We start from the raw sequence: 21,978 nt of genomic DNA, 5'->3' as shown, positions 1-21,978 counted from the left end.
GGGACCGCAGAGCGACATTTGTGCCTTGCCCGAAACTCCCGGAGCAGAGGGAGCATCGGAAGGATCGCCTTGCGTTTTTCGGCTGTGAATTTTGCCCTGTTATGTGCCTGTGACACATGACCCTGTGTTGTAGTTGCTGGTCTTGTCCAGTCTCCTTGGCGTTTTACTTATTGTTGTTTCAGCTCTCTCGGCTAGAGGAGTGTCTTCGATACGTATTTTGCGTTATTATCTTTCTTCGATATTACCCTCCTTTCCTCTCTTTCTGCTGGTATATATACGTCCTGGACTCTGGCTACTCTTTAACCTGATGAAGTGCAGGCTCTGCTCCAAAGTTTTGTTCATTTTAATTGTGATAAAGTGTTCCCACTCGCTTTACTTTCCTTCAGTGTGTACCCAAACAACGTTAAAATGCTTCTCCTGTCGAACTGCAGTAAAGTGCAGTAATTGGCTTCCCATGTGCTAATACGGACTGGACATTCTTTGGACGTACATGGCTTCTAGCTTACTGGCATGTAACGGAATAAATGAGAATCGTTCGAGTTCGTCTCATTACATTGTTTAAGTGGAATAAGAGCAAATTGAGAAGCGGACCTCTCGAGCACATTCAATTAGCCCTCCGTTAATTAATTCCCTCGTTTTTTATACGGTGCCCTCATTGCGACAAATCCTCATTTCAAACCTCCATTAATGACAGATTTTCCAGAAACGTTACCTGTTCACGAACCGAGGGTTGATTTTGCTGGGTCAACGGGCACTCCACGCTCCCATTCTACTTTAAAACCGGTCGTCATAGAAATCGTGCTATTTTTCGTCCATTATTCTGCGGACACGTGAACGGTCCCCCTTGTGACTGTTTGTAACACCTCACGTGAACTCACCATTGCTGAAAGCCAGATAACTTTAAGCACTTGACTACACAGTGTTGTCAATTGCCTGTTGACGGAAAAATACAATGGACAAAAGGGGTGATTCACTATGTGCATCTGGTGACTCTCTGATAATGAGTGCGAAGATGGGATTGACGCCATTGTCAAGTATGATTTCCCAAGAATTAATTACTGGTCTTTGCCTGCATGTGATCAGTCCTGTTCTGTGAAAGTGGGTCTGGTACAAACATTCTAGAGCTGCACCACCCGCGACAAAAGTACTGGTGAAAATTTGAATCTTACGAAATATAACATTTATGCGGATCTGAACATAAGCCAGTGGATTGATTCCCGCTATTCATCATTGGCAGGGTATTTAAATGGTTAGGTGTGACGTGTTTAAAGGTGCATGCGAATTGTGGGTCACAGCCCAGAGGGAAGAAAGAGTCCGTACGGGTTTCTACGGCCGGAGTTAATGGTCGCTTTATTAGAGTGTGGAGGGGATTATATGAATGGAGTGATCTTGGCTCCAGCCGTAGTGACAGAGTTTTGACCGAACGTTAAGGTCATCAGCGACTGCTTTGGGGAGCGACTCCCCGAAAACCCAAGCCAACATCAGAGGTCGAAGCACATAAGCCTTAAGAATAATTATTTGCAAGACACGGGGTAGAAGAAGGAACTTTTCACGTCTCGTTCGTGCGAACTACAGATATGGTAGCGGACTCGTTGACGAAGTCTGTTTCTCATGTGAACAACTCTTTTTGTGCGGGGGATTTTTGACTTTCGATTATTCGTAACTTGTGCACGAGCGCAAGTGGGAGTATGTTGATGGCGCGCTCTAGCACCGGTTTCACCGGTTTTTCACCGGTTCTTCACCGGTGAAAAAAAAAGAGGTTGCTAATAAATGCATGCGCCAGCGTGGCACGTGGGTACTTGCACCAAGCACTTCCGAGCGTGCGTTTTTTTTTTGTCTTCAATTCCGTAGCAATAAGTCACGTCGGTTGGTACCTGCCAACAAAAATACCTAACGGGTCGCCCATATAGAAACCAATCTCACTTCCTCGACGACAGATTTATGATATGGACACGTTCTGTTTAGGCATTATAATATTCATTCACGATCTCAATAACGTGCATTCTACCATAAAATTCACCCATTTGTATAGGGCTGAAACCGTCAATTTCTTTGGTGTAGAGGTAAATATTTGTGACGGTAGCTTTTGTATTAACTTCTATGGTAAGCTAACTTATTCGCAACAATACCTGTCTTTCAATAGTTGTGCAATGATGAGCACAGCGAACAGTCCACAAATACCTAAAGAGCCACCACCCGTAAAAAAATCCCCACTCATTAACCTAACTCAAAGTTTTGGCAGTATTGTCCCTATGCTCACTAATACACTGAACTGCCATTACAGCATTATTGCCCAACCCTATAGAACCAAGGAAGTCATACCAGAACACTCCCAACGGGTAACTTAGAGGCGTGCTGGGAATTTCTACGACGGCTTAATGCATTCAAAGATCAGCAAATCGGTTACCACTACAATAGGTTGTCACTCAAGCAATGACAGAGCTTGTCAAGTATGCAAATTAATGCAGAGTACGCGCACACTACAAAGCGCAAAGAAGAGCGGGAATCAATCCACTAGCTTATGCTCAGATCCGCATAAATGTTATATTTCGTAAGATTCAAATTTTGACCAGTACTTTTGTCGCGGGTGGTGGAGCTCTAGAATGTTTGTACCAGACCCACTTTCACAGAACAGGACTGATCACATGCAGGCAAAGACCAGTAATTAATTCTTGGGAAATCATACTTGACAATGGCGTCAATCCCATCTTCGCACTCATTATCAGAGAGTCACCAGATGCACATAGTGAATCACCCTTTTGTCCATTATATTTTTCCGTCAACAGGCTATTGATAGCACTGTGTACTCACGTGCTTAGCTTTATCTGGCTTTCAGCAGTGATGGGTTCACGTGAGGTGTTACAAACTGTCACAAGGGGGCCGTTCACGTGTTCGCAGAATAATGGACGAAAAATAGCACGATTTCTATGGCAACCGGTTTTAAAGTAGAATGGGAGCGTGGAGTGCCCGTTGACCCAGCACAATCAGCCCTCGGTTCATGAACGGGTAACATATCCGGAAAATCCGTCATTAATCGAGGTGTGAAATGAGGAAGGGGATTTGTCGGAAAGAGGGTACCGTTCATGAAACGAGGGAATTCATAAATCGAGGGTTAATTGACTGTGCTCCAGAGATCCGCTTCTCAATTTGCTTTCGTTCGATTTGAACAACGTAATAGACGGACTCGAACGATGGTCATTTGTTCCGTTACATGCCAGTAACCCAGAAGCCATGTACGTCAAAAGAATGTCCACTCCATATTAGGATATGGGAAGCCAATTAACTGCACTTTACCGCAGTTCCTCAGGAGAAGCATCTTAACTTTGTTTGGGTATACACTGAAGGAAGGTAAAGCGAGTGGGAACACTTTATCACAATTAAACTGAACAAAACTTTGGAGCAGAGCCTGCACGTCATCGGGTTAAAGAGTAGCCATATTGCTGGGCATATACATACCAGCAGAAAGGGAGGAAAGGAGGGTAATATCGAAGAAAGATATTAACGCAAAATACGTATCGAAGACACTCCTCTAGCCGAGAGAGCTGAAACAACAATAAGTAAAAGGCCAAGGGGACTGGAGAAGACCAGCAACTACAACACAGGGTCATGTGTCACAGGCACGTAACAGGGGAAAATTCACAGCCGAAAAACGCAAGGTGATCCTTGCGATGCTCCCTCTGCTCCGGGAGTTTCGGGCAAGGCACAAATGTCGCTCTGCGGTCCCCAGCCGGTCGCGAAAAAGACAGAACAAGACACTAGCGGCAGGTAAAAATGCCAACACTGCTGAACGAGTCTCGGCATGCGAGAGAAAAGGTTTATCCGCTGCTGCTAAACAGCACGGTGAAAACGGTACACATCAGGGAAAAGGCAATCGACTAGGCCTAGCCACAGCGTCACAACACTACGCGGCTAACACAAGGCGGCAACCACTAGCCACACGACGATAAACGTGCGTCAACAGGCTTGGTACGGGTACTCCGCTAAACAAGTCTAAAATGCGCGTACAGCGAGAAAAGGCTTAACACAAGCACGGTAAAACAATGCGCAAACATCGGTAAATCACCCACCTCTTTCCCCTGCGACTGCTCATCAGTCAGCCAGAAACTGAGCGGGTGCGGGAACTGCGGAGCAACCGAGTACACGTCTGCTCTTCGCGACAGCCACCGAGAAACTGACGACGGGTGCAGGCTATGTGGCCGATGGCCAACGGTTGGCAAAGTGTCAGATGACAGTTCGCCAACGAGTCCTTCGGCCAGCCAACGTTGGCGCTATGTAGCATAGTGATAGGCAGGTCTTTACTCTGTAAGACGCTTGGCGCAATACAGGCCGGCCAGTGCTTGGCAAGTCATTGGTCAGGGTACAGATCCGTATCAGGAAACAAGCTTGTTGGCCGATGAGTACCAGGTAGGCCTGCCCAGCCGCGAACCTGCCCAGGTATAGGCCGGCCAGCCCAACTGTTGTCAAGCTTGGCCCAACCTTTGCTTGTTGAGTAGGATCTTCGTACCAGTTGAGTGAAATATCTCTCAAAGACTACTAACTGTTTGTAGTATTCCAAATGAAAGTGCTAGAAATAGCTCCGTGTTATAAAACAACGAATAAAATAATATTCAATAGTTTTTAGTATTGTTCCCAAATGGAAATTGCCGACTGCCAACCATCGGCTAGTGGGCAAGCGACTTAATCGGCCACTGCACCTTGAACCCACTTCGGTCTGATGTCGCTCACAGTGGTGGTTGACGAACGATGTTGGACCGAGAATGTTGTGCGAAGTGCTACTGGCGTGCTATTGAGAGTTTGGCATAATGAAGGCGACCAATGTCGGTCCTGCACGGCAAACAAACCAGAAAACAATGCAGTTGAAGAAAAGACGCTTTGACGGTTGGCAAAAAGTCGGACGACAGTTGGCCAACGACTCTTTCGGCCAGCCAACGTTGGCGCAATCTTTCATAATGATAGGCAGAAAGAGGTTTGGCAAGCCGTCGTCCTGGGGGCAAATCTGCACCAAGAAACGACCTCGTTGGCCAAGCACTTGCCAAGCACGACTTGCTTGGCCAGCCAATCTCATGCCAAGCTTGGTTAAATCTCGGTATGTTGCCTTGGGGAGAGGTAAACGCGGAATGGTGTAGCACTGCATAAGTTCGACTTTCGATTGGCCACGTGCTATTGTCTCAAGCCAAAAGCAGTAAGAAACAGAGACGTTATCTTCATGGTGAGCTTATACGACAAGCAATTCCTCATTTTATGTTGTTTGTGTACTCGCAGAATTAAACTTCACCTCACACACCTCACCCCTCATTTTGACTCATACGCGAACAGGACTCTCGAATTTGTGGAAGCTCGCGAGACAACCTGTATAGTGTCTTTTCTTCCTCGGAAAAAAAAATGCAATTTCTTTTCTTTGTGAGCTGTTTGTGCTTGGTAGCCAGTGCTTGGTAAGTCGTTGGCCAGGGTACAGATCTGTATCAAAAAACAAGCTTGCTGACCGATAATGCACCAGCCAAGGCCGGGTAGGCCAGCCTAGCTATTGTCAAGCTTGACCCAAATATTGTTTGTTGCTTGGGCATAGTTGGCCCATCGTTGCTGTTAATCGGTGGGTCGCCATCTAGCCGACAAAAAGCCGGCGCTATTGCCCAGACTTGGTTCGACACTGGCCCTGTGTTGGCCCCATGTCTTATAGGTCGGTCTGCTACAGTGGCCCAAGGCTGGCAGTATTAAGTCTGGCCGAGTAAGGCCAATGTCAGTCCCCAAGCTTGGCCCAACCTTTTTTTGAAGAACAGTCTCTGTTCGAAATATCGGCGGCTTCTGTCCTGAGGCAACTCCCTTCCTACATCTCTACCGGTTCGCTGGATTTCTACCCATCTATGTCCACTACAGAACTAGCTGTTCTCCATGTCCTGGTGTTGGATTTTCAGTGGCGTCTTCACGGGGTTACCATCCATGTGGCGTTGATGCAATACTTCATTGATGTGTAGAGGCGGTGGTGTCCCTCTACATGAGTCCTGCCCGGCGATGATGGACGTGGCCTCACACTAGGACGGTGCCGGTAGAACTGGCTGCTAGGCGCGGTAGCGCGCGGCAGCAGAGGCGCGTCGTCGTCTTCCACGGGCCGCCACATCACTCCCCCCCCCCCTCAGACGCGGAGCAGTGCATGCGGTTGAGGTTGGCGTCGATACTACGAAGAGGAGAATGATGACGGCTCGTAGATTGTGGACGGCTGGACGGGCTTGTCCTTGTGGCTGTTGATGCAGCAGCAGCGGGATGGCGGGAACAAGAGTGCTGCGATCCGGGCGGGTTCCAGTGATGAGATGTGAATGCCGATTGGTTGAGTGGTTGGGTGCTTGAGTGGTTGCTGATCGTCTGCTGAGTGCGTTGAGCCCTTGTTGACTGCGCTGAGTGCATGCTGAGAGATTGCTGCCGAGCGTTGATTGTTGCTGAGTGATTGAGTTGTTGAGTGCTGATTGTTGCTGGCTGAGTGCGTTGATGAGTGGGCGACAGTACCGCGACCGGTACGACAGCGTGAATGCCGCTTGCCGCCAGAGAAGTGCCGGGGAGGACCATCATGAAGCAGGTGGAGGCCGAAAAGTCAGCTTACTGTGGTCTCCCTGCGGGCCCCCGGTGGAACAGTGGTCGCGGTGCGCCTTGCCTGCTAGAGGGGGTTCGCTGCTGGTTTGCCGAAAAATTTAGGATGTTGAATGACCGAATTACGCCGAATATTGTGTTCGTTGTTCGGGTCACCAAATGTAGAGGAGGTGGTGTCCCTCTACATGAGTCCTGACCGGCGGTTGGGGAATGTCCCCACGGGCAGGACGTGTTCTCACACTAGGACAGTGCCGGTAGAACTGCTGTGCCAGCGCCGTAGCGCGTGGCAGCAGAGGCAAGTCGTCATCGTCGTCCACGGGCCGCCACAGATGTATCGCTCCTGGCTGATGCTAATGCTCCTTCCTTTCTTGTGCACTGAAGCTGGTGAACTTCCGATTGAGGGTCTCCGTGAACATGAAACGGCCCCACACTTCCTTCGTCTGCGTGCTCACATTCCCCGTCACCCGTTCCTCAGGAAAATTAGATAGCGCCTTGAAAGCGACTTCTACCGACTAGCGCAGAGGACACGCAGACTTTCACTGGCTTCATAGCTAAGGACATTATGCCGCCGGAAGCCTCCTGGTCTCTACCTGGTACCGCCGGCTGCTTTTGTACGCCTCCCAAACCTTCTGGAAAGAAGAGATCAGGTCCCTCCTGAAGTCCTCCGAGCCCATTTTCATGCTCTGGTAGACGAGAAGTTTTCTACGTTTACGGGAGCATATACCGATAGCGCATCCCGAAACAACAAGTACGCCTCAGCATTCGTCATACCATCCGAAGGCGTAGTGCATGGAAGACGCCTTTCACATCCAACCTCCTCCACAGCTGCGTAACTATATGCCTTCCTTTTCTTTCTACAACATCGTATCACGAATTTTACACCGCGGGAATGGGCACTCTTTACAGACTCCAAATCTGCACTTCAAGCAATTGAAAATTCCTGCATACGAGGCCCATCCGCACCCCTAGTCACAGATGTGTTAATGGGTTACCACATTATTTATGCGGCAGGCCACCGACTAGCTCTCCAGTGGGTTCCAGCCCATTGTGGTGTCATGGGGAACGAGAAGCCGACAGCGCCGCAGAAGGAGCACTCTCATATCGGAAACGGAACAGTATTGTTCTGCTGAGAGGAGATCGCCATTCCATTCTGCGACGCCTCGTGACACCCCTGGCCTCCCGCCAGTGGACAACCGACATTCCCCCCCCCCTCTATGTTGAGCAGAGTTGATCCAACGCTTGCTTTCCGCATGCCACAAAACACCTCTCGTCAAGATGCTGCATTAATCCACCGAATGCGCCTCGATGTGGCCTATACAGCTCAGTGGCGTTACCGTTTGAGACAAGTTGACTCTCCCACCTGCTGCCACTGTGGTGCTCTTGAGGATCTGGAGCATATTCTTCTTCATTGCCCTCACTTGTAACCTTCCCGAGCCGCACTCTCCGAGTCTCTTCGTCAGCTGGACTCTCGCCCCCTTCTCCCTATCGAAATTGATGGGTCCCTGGCCCAATCCAGCCCAGAAACGCTCTGCGCTCAAAGCTCTTTTGACATCTCTGGACACCAGCAATGGGGTAGAGTATCATCTCTGGCGATGAACCTCCCCACTCTCCAAAGCCAAAATAAAGTTGTTGTTGTTGTTTCTTTCTTGTTCCTCTGGACTTCAATTACGACGATCCGATTCGGCTCTCCGAAGTTTTTTTTTCAGATCCACCTTTGCTTTCAGGAATTTCAAAGTCCTCCGCATGGACTTCCCGCTACTTGCTAAGAGCAGCAGGTCATCGACGTAAATTCCGAGGATGATTTTTCCGCCGTGCTTTTGTTCAAAGTAGACACACCTGTCCGTCTCGAGACGTCTGTAGCTAGCAGATATCGGTATGGTGTCTAAGGTTCTAGTCAGACCTGCTTTTTTAAGCCCGTATATAGACTTGCGGACTCTACATACCTCCCGTTGACTTTATTCCGGGTCAGTGCTTGGCGGTAACTTGATGTGCACCATTTCTTGAAGTTCTCAGTGGAGATACGCCGTTTTTACATCCAGCTGTCTCATTACCATATCTTCTTCGTTGATGATCGCAAGCAGTGTTTACCAGCTCCCGTGGCATTGTGGTCAGGATGATCGCTTTCCACGCCGAGACTGGGGGGTGACACTGGTTCGAATTCTGTCACCGGTTGTGCTGTCTGAGGTTTTCCCTGGGTTTTCCGAATACTTTCCTGACGAATGTCGGCACGGTTCCACCTGAAGTCCACCCAGGACGCGTACTGACCCCCCTCTCCCCCCACTCCTTCCTGCTTTCCTCTCTACATCTGTCCACGTCTGTACGCCTCTCATAGCCACAGTTGCTTCGCGGCGCTGACACGGAATTAAAAAAAAAGCAGGGTTCGAAGACTGGTCAGCTTTAAAACGGCCAGAACGTCTCAACATAATCAATTCCTAGCTCTTGCGTGAATGCTTTGGCTACGAGTCGGGCCTTATACCTTTCCTTTCCTCCATTTTCTGCAAGGGTGGCTTTTCAATACCTTAAAAACGTAGCAGGCCGTACAAAATTTTGTGATAGTTCGAATTTACACAAAGTATGGCTTACCTGAACTTCAATGAAGCACAACCTAACTCACTTAAGCAGTGTCCTACGACAGCTACTCCTACATCTATTCTTATGCCATCGATACGTCCCTCCCTACACAGGGAAAGACACGTTTTTTTTTTGTTTTTTTTTTCAGAGTATATGGTTTCTGAAACGACAAACTAAGAAGCAAAATAGAACAACCAAAGGGGTAAAGAGCGTCCTATCAACCGTATTTTTCAATGAGGAGTTTGTAAAAATTGATAAATAATCCGCCCAGCGGTCATCACCTACAACGCGTGTGATGCCTCACTACAATATATCTGCTCATTGCCACAAACAAGTGAGGACTTTATTTCAAGCGTTTGCTTAATTACTGTTCCCTTGACACTTCAGTTTTCATCAGGGAAGGGTGAAGGTAATGATAACGGAAACAGAAACAGTATTGTATTACCGAAATTGGAGATGGCAACGATAACGGAAACAACGCATACGACTGTCCTCCATTACCGGAAACAGAAACGAAAACTAAAATTATCGTCTGGTATTGAATGCGGGAAATGGCTATTACTGTTGTGCGATGACATCTCAGTGACTTTTCATTTTATTTTTACATTTTGATGACTCCATTCTCGGTAATGCTCTTAATACTACACGACAGCATGAAAACAAAGCACAACACTGGATACCGAGGGTGCGTCATTCGCTTGCCTACTCGTGACGTCAAGACATGACTTACACAACATAGACTCCAAGCACTGTACTCCACCATAGCACGATGATGACAGCGTATTTTTTTATTTGTTAGTTTCTTCATTTCACCGTGGCTATGGCAATATTGTTTACTACTAAGAGAAAAAGAAACGGTATCCGGGAACCTTCCTCTTCGCAGTCCGTCTGTCGTTTGCTACTTTCTCCCTCACCTCAACCATCTCGTCTGAATGTGAATACTACGCATGCGCTGTGGTCAACTGTGCTTCACGGCCGGAAAGACCACGTGATCAATCACAACAGGGCCCGTAACCAGTTGTGATGTAGGTGCAAGAAAGGCAACCGTACGGTACAACAGGAACATGTTAAGGAGCGGTAACTACACAGGTACTCATGCGCGCAAGACCGACCATCCGGCACTGACTTGGCTGAGCTGGTTCGGAAACCTAGCTTGTGCAAAGAAATAAAATACAAGCAAGCTGATGTAGGTTTCTTGTAAGTAACCATTCCTTTAGTCGTGGAACATGCGGACAATGAAGAAACACAGACGGACGAGACCACACTCATTCGTGTTTGTCCTTTGTTTAGCTCCCCAGGCTTAGGGGAATATAACCAACACTCAGCTAGCACATTCGAGCCGTTCCGGTCTAGCAGACAATCCCGGCCTTTGGGGACCCAAGCACGACGAAAGATAGTTGGAAGACTGTTTTGAATACAGATACTATTCTTTTGATCTGACTGACACGCAAGACCCACTGGGACATGCGTGGACAGTTCACTCTTCCCGTTTCAAGGAAATTAGATATACTGGAATAAAAGTAACTTATGGCTATATGTCAACTGTTACGTGCAATCCTTCTTACTGTGAAACCAGCCTTTATTTCACTAAACAAGGGGGTAAGATGCTTCGCTTGCGATGCCGCATTGGTTGTCCTTGTTTCTGCTCATGAGAATGTAGCCTTTTTCTCCCCATTGTTCTCCCCAGCTGCGTAAAAGAAGAAGAAAGATGTCAAGTACGTTAGCATCCACTCCTGCTAACCGTGTATTCACACGAGCGACATCCTCACGGAATATTCTAGCGGAAGAAAAAGCGAAAACACTGCTTGCAGAGACCAAGTTCCGTCCCATGTTATGTTGAGGATTCACACGGTGCTGGACATCGGAAGTGGCAATGCTGCGGATTTAGCAGACGACACGTAGCAGACGACACCGTCAGCGGGTTTTCCTGTCGTCTGCTACGGAATATCTTGTGGCTGTGTTGCAGGATATTCCCCACGGTTAGAAGTGTAGGTGAAGACACGATGTTGAGCGCTCGTGCTGACGTAACAGCAGAAAGCTATGACGCTTTTCGCTTCTTCCGCCTCTGGGGTAACGTCGCTCGTGTGAATACACGGTAAATGTCACGTCAAGTATTTCAACTAAATGATGCAACGAAACACTAACTTATAGTAAGAGGGAGTTTTACTAGATCGAAATCAAACTCTACGAAATCGATAGGATCAAGGAAGCGCCCAGGTCAAACATCAGTAATGTTCTCTCGGCCACTTTAAAATAATAAGGCGAATGACTCATATTGCTTTCGGAACCATTTATATGGTGTCCACCTTCCGATGGCGCAATGGTGAATTGCATTGGGAGAGCAAATTTTGCCTCGTGACGAACATAGGGCCGGGCCTATACTCTCGTGCAATTCGTGTTATGATCGGGGTTTGGTTAAAGAGGTTGTGAATCCAATCTCGAATATAGCACGAAAGCGTTGTTGAAATGTAGATTTATGGGTACCAGACATCTCCGTCGAAACCCCTTCACGCTGCGCTCCCGAGTCACGGAGTTATGTATGGCACTTTGTATATGAGGAGATGCTTTCATTCTTGGCTCCCCTCCTCCTCGTCCGATCTCGGTAAGACGTAGCACCTAACACGCAGCCCAAGTGCTTAATTTCCGGTCCAAACAGAGATGCCTGTAAACAGGGAAGCGGTGAAACCTGTGACGCCGAACTGCTCGGTACGAAAGCGCTATGACGTAGGGCAACCGGTAGGGGCACAGGGCAACCGGTCAAAGCGTAACCTCCCCCTGTTTTTCTGGAGCTTCTCGGCACCGCTCAGCACCACGGTCGGCGGTGTCCTCGAATTTGGAAGATGTTTAAAACGCAGTTGCATATAAATAATAGTGTATGTGAAGTGGGGCTTAGCATATCAAGTGCGCCGAGTTAGGTGTTCAGAACCTGCCGATACAAAATTACGTCCGTGTGGTTTCTAAAACGCCCTATTATACAGCCCACTAGACAAAATGTTTCGCTTGTCCTCCCTCGATGGAACGCTCCGCACCTGACATTGTTCAACCAATGGAAACACTTTCTTCACATCCGCCTGGCAAAGCACTAGCCCCATCTCAGTCAATGTAATTCGTGGACGTAATTCCAAGAGTCAACGAAAACTGTGGCGCCCTATACTGTTGGCATTGCACCTTGTAGGATTCCCCTCCCCTGTATTCCACCCGCGCGCCGCGCACGACCCGTGAAACCCCAAATAATTCAGATACTGACAGAATGGAGAACACAAAAGGGGAACCACAGAGTCGGATGTAACTCGCAGAGTCAACGGACGATAACTAGCATAGTATGAGAACGTTACCGAACAGCTACCGCAGCCAGCGCACCCTAGCCATGTCAATCAGTCCGAAGCGGCGATACCTCTCGCGGTTACGAGAACAGAGAACGCGCACAACAACGTCACTTTTCGAAAGCATATTTTCAAATAAGATCTTATGTTTTTTTGCACAGTTTCTTGGAGGAGGTTAATGCCCCGAAGCATATTACTTATCTTTGCCCCGGGAGTGATAATAGGAGGGCGCTGTACCTGTATTTACCTTGGTATACGAGCTTGAGACATATGGTTACGGAACCCGGCACTGGCGCATTCTTCATCGGAGCGGGTCCCTGATAGCGGTCCCCTATGTGCGTGCCCCAAGTTGCAATGCCAACCCCCAGTAAGGCACCACAATTTTCTTTCAATTGGGAAGGAACAACGTCTGGGTTTCTCTTTTCTTGAAGAATTAGAGATCTTGTTGTGGAGTCTATTAAGTGTATTGATACACGTGTTTATTCGACTGGCTTTAAAAAGATATGTATATATTCTTATCTTCTATATTCTTATATAACTTTGATCCTTATTTATCTTGGAAATTCTTAAACTCTTCAGCATGAGGGAGAAAATGGAGCTGGTTTTGAGGCGTCCTACCTTGGAGAAATCGATAAAACCGTACTTTTGAGATATCACGCACCTGTATATACACAGCGATCAAATATGTACGAATCATTATGAATTATTGTTTCAACGGAACCAGAAACGAACATTGCTCTTCAACTTGGGTATTCACACAGTATAGTATGCAGATTATATTGTTCACATTACGAACCACTCAGTGTTCAACTCTGAAAAGCAAAAACTTCGTAAAGGACAAGGTTGTCATTTTCGTGTTGTCTGACAAAGGAAGCTTTTGGAAAACACGCGGTACGTCCAGAAGGACAACGTATAGCATGTGCAGCTGTCATCAAAGCTAACCTGAGCGCCGTTCCGGCTTGCGGACCCTAGCGGCGGCGCTTAGAAGTAACTGCGAAATGTGTTTGGGTGAACTCACTCCAGTGAGAGGGGTGACCATCGTTAGGAAGGCGTTGTTTTCTGCTATGGGTTGGCTCTATGGGAGCTCTGTGGGGCGGCTCTCTTCCCGCTTCGCAGGCCCCGGAGCGGTGTTCAAGTGAACTTTGACACGAACTGCTTATTCGGACATCAGCTAATTCACGCCACGTTTCAAGGATGAGCTATGGGACGTCTTTTGGTAGTTACCGAGATGCCGCGAGGACCCCCGCGTGATATGCAGGGACATCCTGGGGAAGTCGCATATCTGCCAAACGTATATCCGCAGGACATTCCTTTGACGTCACTGTGTTGTATGGGCAGGAATTTGCCCATAGAACCAACGAACCAGCGCGTCATCGTTCTCACAATGTGTACTTTTCCAGCACGCACCCTGTACATTGCGCGCGTTGGCGCGTACATTTACACGCTCGACCAGTCAAAGGGATACAATACAAAATTCAGCGCGTGACGATGCACGCGAACGTCACGTCTCAGCTGCCATGAATAGAAAAAACGTGATGTCTCTAACCTGTGAGAGGTGGGCGTGGGCCTTTTTGTGGCAATTTGGCTATATGATAATCGCCAGTAAAAGCGTACGCCCACCTCTCTCTTCGAATCAGTAGCGATAACTTCATTCAGTAGCAATCATTCTTGGCAATGGTTGGCGCACAGCGTGATATGCGGTGAAGTTCTGTTTTTGGAGTGCACGTGACGTCGCACGCGAGTGTCATGTATCAGCTGCCATTAAAAGAAAAAAAAAGTGCTGTCACTAACCTGTTCTTGACTATCCAGTAGTCGCCATCACTCCCTGTGCCGTAGCCAACCACAAGGGCCCCATGGTGGAGATCTTCAGAGCTGCAGGCAGGTTCGTTGTAAACGCCGCTTCTGCAATGAAACATAAAGCGCCGATCTGATGTCAAATCTGCCCATAAATCTGAAATCGCAGGTGATTGGCTCATGCAGGCGCAGCAGGAGTCACGCTCTAGTGCACCGGGTGGCGAGCAGGGTTCGAATCCGGGCGCTGGCTGTGTGCCTGTGCGGGTCCCTTAAGCGCTTTAAGACCAATGTCGGCACGGTGCCTTGTGGGGTCAGCCCAGTACGCACGATCCCCCACTGAGATAGTCGTGTCGTTGCCCAACCGAGCGCGGCCGGCTATGGAGAGGGAATCCATCACCACCATAACACTGCCGTAGTGCGTCCGTAAACTTCGCACGGCAATGTGTATGCGAAAGCGGTATCTACAGTGTTTCTCAAGCAGCACCATGCGTTTTGTACCATTCATGGATACCAGATCCGAGCCCGATCCGACTTCCAACGGTGCAAAGCCGTACGCTTGTGCTCGGGCTAACACGACTGCAGTGAAATGGCAAAAAATGGCACAAGAGCGCATGATAAGCGCGCTGAAACGCCAAGTTTTCCTGATCGCTGTTGACGGCAGGAACGATAGCCAGGTACAGCTGTACCCGATCGTTGTGACGTCTTGTGTCTGGTTGTCCACGCTGTTGAACTTTCATGCGTGACAGATGCGGCGCGGCGCGGTTGTCATGGCAACGAAACACTGCGCTGCCGAGAAGCACATGCACCGCAAGATTTGAGCTCAACTGAACTCCATGCGGTACGGGTTACCTTTGGCAATGCAGCTTTCTAATGAGTGAATGAGCTAAGTCTTAGCGACCGGTTAGCATTTCTTCAGTGACCGGTCATAATGGGTCCGTTGCAAAACATCGTTGGTGCACAGCTGATTCCTGCTGGCGCTCACGCCGACCTCATGGGTAGTTTCGCCATGACGAAAGCTTTTTTCGCAGGGCCAGCAACAGGGGTTCCATTGCATTCATCTGTTCACGCGTGTTAACCTTGGTCTACAGCTCAATTATGTAAATGCGCATTCTGTTTAACCCAAAAAGCGTGGTAGCTCGTATTCCGATGCACGAACACACGGCACGGATACAGGGATGCAAGGATAAACAAGCCTACTCTGACGATCGTTCCCCTACTACCAACATCCAGTACCGCTCGTGTCTCATGATGATATATACCCCTGCCCACAAGTCTGACACGGTATTCCAGATAGCTTTCGCTACTAGTTTACATTTACCTTGGTTTCGGAAGGTGTTCACGATAACATTTCCGAGAACATGATAAACCAATCAGCCCTAGTAGCTTTTACGCAAAAAAAACCCCATCATAATCATCATAAACCAATCATCCGATTTCTTTGGAGCAAGTGACATCATGTTGCTAAGCTTGGATTTGATTACTTTTTTTTGTGTTGTTTCCTTTTTCTTTTCTTCTTTTCAAAGAGGCTGACCCGCCTTACATGCAAATCTACACCCAATTATTATCGTTATCGTATAGTTTTCGTTGAATTTTTACGATGCACCAAAACTAAGTAATATTTGGTATTCTACCCTACCGCCTGCAGTTTTCTACGTCTGCAGTAGCATATACAGATGGCCCATCTAGAAAGGGAAAGCCCGCGTCGGTATTGCATCGGAAGGCGTAGCGCAAGGACGACGTCTTTCGCGTCAAACGTCGTCAACAGCTGCGGAACTCTATGCCATACTTTTCTTTCTGCAGCACATCGTTGATTTGCTCCGCAGGAATGGGCTGTGGTCACAGACTCAAAATTTGCACCCCATCTGGCATGCGAGGCTTATCCGCACACCTAGTGATGGATGTGTTAATGGTTTACCACCTTGTCTACGAAGCAGGGCACAGGCTGGTTCTCTAGTGGGTTCCAGCCCATTGTGGTGTCGTGGGGAGTGAATAGGCCGACAGCGCCACAGAAGCAGATCTGTCGTCTCGGAAACTGACGTGTACTGCGCTCCTGAGAGGTGGCCGTCGTCCCATACATGGACGCCTAGTGCCTCCCCTGGCTCGAGTCCTGGCCAATGGACTATTCTGACATTCTCCCCCGTCTATGTCGAGAAGGGTTGATCCAACGATCGCTTTCCGCATGCCACGAAACAGTTTTTTAACAATTTTTAGCGAAGGAAATTTTTCTGTGACTCTCTGCTCACAAGTGGGAAAATTTGGCAGCAGGTGCATAATGGCACGCTACATCTTTAGCCCAGCCAGGAACATCACTTGAGATATTAAACGATGAGCAACTTACTTGTAGAATTTGAAGGAGTCATGACTGGCATCGATACGTACAGAGACTGGCCCCGCTCTGGCCACGGCCCTTTTTAGACCATCTTCGCTGCCCGATTCGACGACATAAAAACCTACAGCAGTAGCTCCGACATGGCTTGGGTCGTAGTTGCAACTTCCGTTACGAGCCGTGTACGGATATGACTCTTCCGTGTCGATTCCACCATTAGATTGAATGTACAGATATGCGCTGAACTGGGTTCCTCCGTTGCAGCCGAATGATCGTGTATCACAATCCACCAGGTTCTGCTCGCTGAGGGAGACTAGCTTGCCCGTCTTCCGGAAATGCTGCCCTTCGAGACTTCCAGTCGTTGCGAATGCCCAAGAGGAACGACACTTACCCTGCATAACACGTCGACAAGTACAATTTATTTCTGGACACGAGAAATGTGCAGAAGAAGCAGGCACTACAACCAGCTGTGTTATTTTGGTAAAAAAAGTACTGTTTGGGACACGGTTGGGACACACGAGCAGTCGAGCGCGGCCTCCTCATGGAGGATGTTGGTATATCTCCTTCTTGCGCGACAACGCCGATAGGGGATCGCTCCAACACGGGCTGGAGATTTTAGACAACCGTGTCCCATACAGTACAATGATGAATATCATAATGAGGATTAAAGCCCTACATTTTCCAGAATTAGCAACGACTTTAGTGCAGGCCGTTGGTAAGCTGGATTTGAGAATGCGTCTAGAAAGTTTGTAATGATGAGAGGTCATACCGTATCATAACGTGGCATGTATTGTCGTATATTTTCAATGATATTCATCGAGTGAACTCCGTTTTTTTCTTTTTTTTTTATGTGTTCCTTTTTCAACAGAGGTTGCGAGTCCTGGATGAAGCCGATCGTGCTGCTGATCAACGTTGACGTCACGAAGGAAGCGAATAACTGACCTTGTGGAAATTAGTAAGAAGTCAAGATGGTGGGCGCGATACCCAATTACAAACCATAGTCCAATCATCGTTAAGTTACTATGGAGCAGCGAAGTGAGAACTGGCTTGCGAAAACAGTGACTAAGCTACAGTTACTTTTTTTATTACAGTTACCGATCTAGAGTGACTAAGTTACACTATATAGTGGAATATTCAGCTATCCTATGATAACAGATTGAAGTGGTAGGTTTAGGCCGAAAGTCACCGATATTTCGAACAGACACTGTTCTTCTACTGGAAGAACAGCTGCTTCTTGCACACTTCTGCTTCGATATTTCGTTAATTTCCAATTATCATTTAATATCAACGTCTGGGTGAATGCGGCTCTCAACTATTTTATTTCAGCTGATGTGGCGGGCAGCCGGATATATACATCACATGCTTGTTGCACATACGCTGTGATTGTTTTTCGAAGGTAATATTATTAAGCGCCCCGCTAGTATTAACAGTAGTATAATAGTAATATCGGTATGCTGAGCAGAGTTGATCCAACGCTCGCTTTGCGCATGACACGAAACACCTATCGTCAAAATGCTGCAGTAATTCATAGAATGCGACTAGATGTGGCTTTTACAGCTCAGTGGCGTTACCGCTTCAGACAACTTGACTCCCCCAGCTCCTGTCACTGCGGTGCTGTAGAGGATCTAGAGCGCACTCTTCTTAATTGCCCACAGTACCAACCTTCCAAAACGCACTCTCCGGGTTTCTTAATCAGGCGTAATTTAAAACATGAATCACCCAACACTAAAGCTTACAAAACGTATGTACGCTCAGGTTTAGAGTATGCTGATATCGGTTGGGGCCCACATGCACAAAAAGCAATTAACAAGCTAGAGAACATTTAGAAAAATTCCGTTAGATTTGCTTTTAATGACAAGAGCGGAGCATTCTAATGTCTACTTTACGTAGCTAAATGTGGCTTACCACATTTAGCTAGTAAAGGGAAACTTAAAATTGCTGCTACCATTACCTACACCTTTATCTGATAACCGCACCGGAAAGGAGTACAATTTACAATTCAGACATTTTCTGCCACGTAACGAGCCAGCCCTCCAACGCTGTGCCCTCAGCGCTCGCTTCACCTTTCTGGATGCCATAGGACTTCGGTGCTTACTGTGAAGGGACTCATTATTTCATTCCCCACACCACCACCAGCTCTGGTGTAGAGTATCGCCCCGCCCAGTATTATTCTGAAGGACTGCGAAACGACCTTTGGAAACCGACACATCGGGAAAATATGCCACAGCCTGAGTAACTGTACGCCATTTAAGTTTTACAGCTGTTTTCAACGAAACTGGTGTAGTTGCTGTAGCTATAGTTACCTCCCTCGAAAAGTATATCGTTACGCTGTAGGCAGTTACTGAATAAGTAACCAGTTACAAGTTACAAGTTGCGTGAAGCCCAGTTTCAACTCGAGGCTGCCATGATGCTTATAGCGCAGCCATAAATGAAACTGAGATCCAATGATTGCAAGGAGCGAAGATTATCTGCACACGACCCTAAGCAAAACACAACATTCATTCGTCCACCGCGGCCACAGTCATGAAGGACTAGTGGCATGGAGACACGCACTTTTACGCCACTACTGGAGCCTTTTCATTAACTGCCACATTTTAACAGAAGGCTCGAGTGCATCGTCAAGAAGCTCCGTTATGGTGAAGACAATTATATGTTCAATATGTCACATGTTCACGCTGCTTCACACACACAGAAATGCGACGGAGCTAAGTAAGAATCATGTGTGATGCGGAACGTGTAAAGCGTGTAGCAACGACTTTCCATTTCCAGACGAACGAGAGAGAGAGAGAGAGAAAAAAAAACGACTTTACTCGATGATCTATTGTGAACTGCAAGTTATTTTTCTGTTCAGGCAGAAGTAGATCCATGAATATATTCTACCTAGACTTACCGGCTGGCCAGCTCACCAATGTCGCGCCTATCCCTTACAAAAATGTTTAATGATTTTTTGTTGAAAAGTCAATGACTTTTGGCATCAGAGCCATCAGAATTTCTGATGAATCTTGTGACGAATTTCTGATGAATTTATGTTTAGAATTGGTCGGTCTTTTCTGATGCATACTTGATGACTGAGTTTCTCATTGGTTTATGATGTTTTTCTGCTAAGTTTTCAATGATTTCCCAATTAGTATATGCTAGGTTTCTGATTAGTCTACGTGCAGTATTTCTGATGACTTCATGTTGTGTGGCGATATTGCCTACACTGCACGCATCACGGACACAATAAAAATAGTACGTACATTACTCATTAAAAAGTTAATGTAAAAATTCTGTAAGGTTGTTGGTGATAATGTGATGTCAAAATACATTAGACCAATTTTTAGCCATCTTCACTTTATTGTGTAAATAAATTGCGATGCGATGCTTTGTGAATACGAAACCGATGATAAAATGTTACGAAACTTGGGCAAAGTCTAGGAAAAATGTAAGCAACGCCGTAGTGAAGATACATGTGGCGTGCGAAGTTACGAGGGCCAATGCTCAAGGGATAAACGGTATCAAAAGCTGTCATTACAGAACACGGAAATCAGCGCACAAATTTGTCTGCTTGGTAGGTGCACTGAACATAATACTGAACTTCCTTCATAATGACGTTTGCGCCTGTTTTTTATTGCGTACAAAGTTTAAAATATCTATAACGGGGTATTATGTGAGATATAGACGAACTATACACATTTTGGACAACATTATATGAGTGCAGTTTTCGGCTCCAGCGTTTCTCGCGAGTACACCTTTGGGAACAGAGGCGCCGGACGCGATGTCGCTAAGCCATAGCAGAGGTAGCCATGCCTCGTCCTCGCGTGGCTTTGCAGCCCTCGCTGTAAACCTCGCTCATTTAGGGACGTCGTATTATTGTGCCTTAGTGCAATTCAGTGCACATCGGTGATCAGAATTTTACTTTCGTTCTTGCGTTTTGTGAGTCCTCCAGTAAATTACTTTCAAGAGAAAGAGACGAAGAAAGAACAGCAGAACTCTTGAAAATGGCGTACCTGATTTTTCACGGGAGTGACATAGCCTTCTTTACGCCAGTCGACCTCGTCCGGAATATCGTACAAAGAAGCTTCGTTGTGTACACCCAGTGCAGTCTTCTTTCCCTGGTTCGGACGGTAGCCGAGGTAAAGCTGGCGGTACTCCTCCGATGTCTGCAACAAATAAGAATCATGAAGGACGCGTTACTTTAAGTGTCATGTTTATTAGCTTGCTCAACAGAGTTACATGCACCGCTTCTTCTGACGTACGTAGTTGGCATTAATACCTTCTGAAAGTTCAATAAAAATGGCGCTCCCGCCACCTCTTTATCTTGTCGACCTTGTGCACCAGCCTAAAAAATCCCCGCTCCATACCACCAGTACGCACACACAAATACGTCGGAGGCAGCTATTCCAGTGCGCAAGCTAGGAGCTTCTTGATGCGTCCCGTTGTGCTGCTTCACTTGTCGACACACGAGGCAAAACGCGTACCCTGAGAGAAATATTTTGGCGAGTATTAAATAAATCCTAAGGAAATCGTCAGAGATTCTTCCGATAAAGCATGGCGGGTCAATATGTCAGAGCATCTGAATACATGGAGGGATCGCTTGAGGGATCTCTTTCACGAGCAGTAACATATACATTAGTTTCTAGCTTCTTATTTCTCACGTTGCGCAATGATGGTCCTTATATGGTTGCCTCTGAACCACTTACATGCAACTGGTTACGCCTTCAATAATTCCAATTGCATCAAGAGCTTTCGTAACAGCGTTTCATTCCCCGTTGCAACGTCTCTATCGAAAGCCAAACGAACCCTCACCAAATCAGCAAAACTGTTGACTGCCACCGTGTGCGTCCGAAGCCCCAGGTCATACTCTAGGTTGTGCCTCTGGATGAAGTCCAAGTTTTCTTCCCAGATGAGTCTTCGGACGTGTTCTTCTTCTGGTACATATTTCTTGTTGTGGATGTCCTTGTAGATTTCCCAGTGTTCGTCTAACTGCGGCCTGGGCACTGTCCGTGCCAGGACACAGCAAAGAACCGCAGAGAGTGCAAGAACCCGAAAAGACATTGCCTCGATTACCAGGATGCAGAACACGAATGCGGGATGCGAGATTTATAGCACCTGTAAAGTGCGCGAGATAGTCTTATCTCGTTCATTCGATGGGCTAAATGGTCAGTGATATCGACTGTTCAGTGATTGGTCGAGTACGAAGCCCAGCAGGACTTGAATGGACCCTTCCGAGAACAATTCAAATGATACGAACCTTTGTCTCCAGCCTGACTGTGTGCGAGAAAAACATGTGCGTCATGCGTGCTTTCAGCGCTGTGGAAATGCGAAATCAGTTGCGAGAACATCAGCAAATTTGGCCTCAGGACCCTTGCTCCGGGCAGACTTGTGCCCGTTACTGAAAAGAAA

At 47.3% G+C, this 21,978-nt stretch overlaps 1 protein-coding gene across 1 annotated transcript; it reads right to left on the bottom strand.

Moving 5' to 3' along the window:
• Nucleotides 1–10,714: 10,714 nt before the first annotated feature.
• On the bottom strand, nt 10,715–21,674 carry LOC135400231 (procathepsin L-like). Its single transcript, XM_064632005.1, has 5 exons — nt 21,382–21,674; nt 20,583–20,735; nt 16,606–16,985; nt 14,265–14,375; nt 10,715–10,837 (listed from the first exon to the last, which is right to left on the bottom strand). The coding sequence occupies exons 1-5, from the start codon at nt 21,628–21,630 to the stop codon at nt 10,738–10,740; spliced, it is 993 nt and encodes a 330-aa protein (XP_064488075.1). The 5' UTR covers nt 21,631–21,674; the 3' UTR covers nt 10,715–10,737.
• Nucleotides 21,675–21,978: the final 304 nt, after the last annotated feature.

The sequence above is a fragment of the Ornithodoros turicata genome, chromosome 7 (genome assembly GCF_037126465.1).
Source record: "Ornithodoros turicata isolate Travis chromosome 7, ASM3712646v1, whole genome shotgun sequence".
NCBI classification, from domain to species: Eukaryota; Metazoa; Arthropoda; class Arachnida; order Ixodida; family Argasidae; genus Ornithodoros; species Ornithodoros turicata.
Note: the sequence above shows the minus strand (reverse complement) of the source record. Positions and strands in the feature narration are given on the sequence as shown.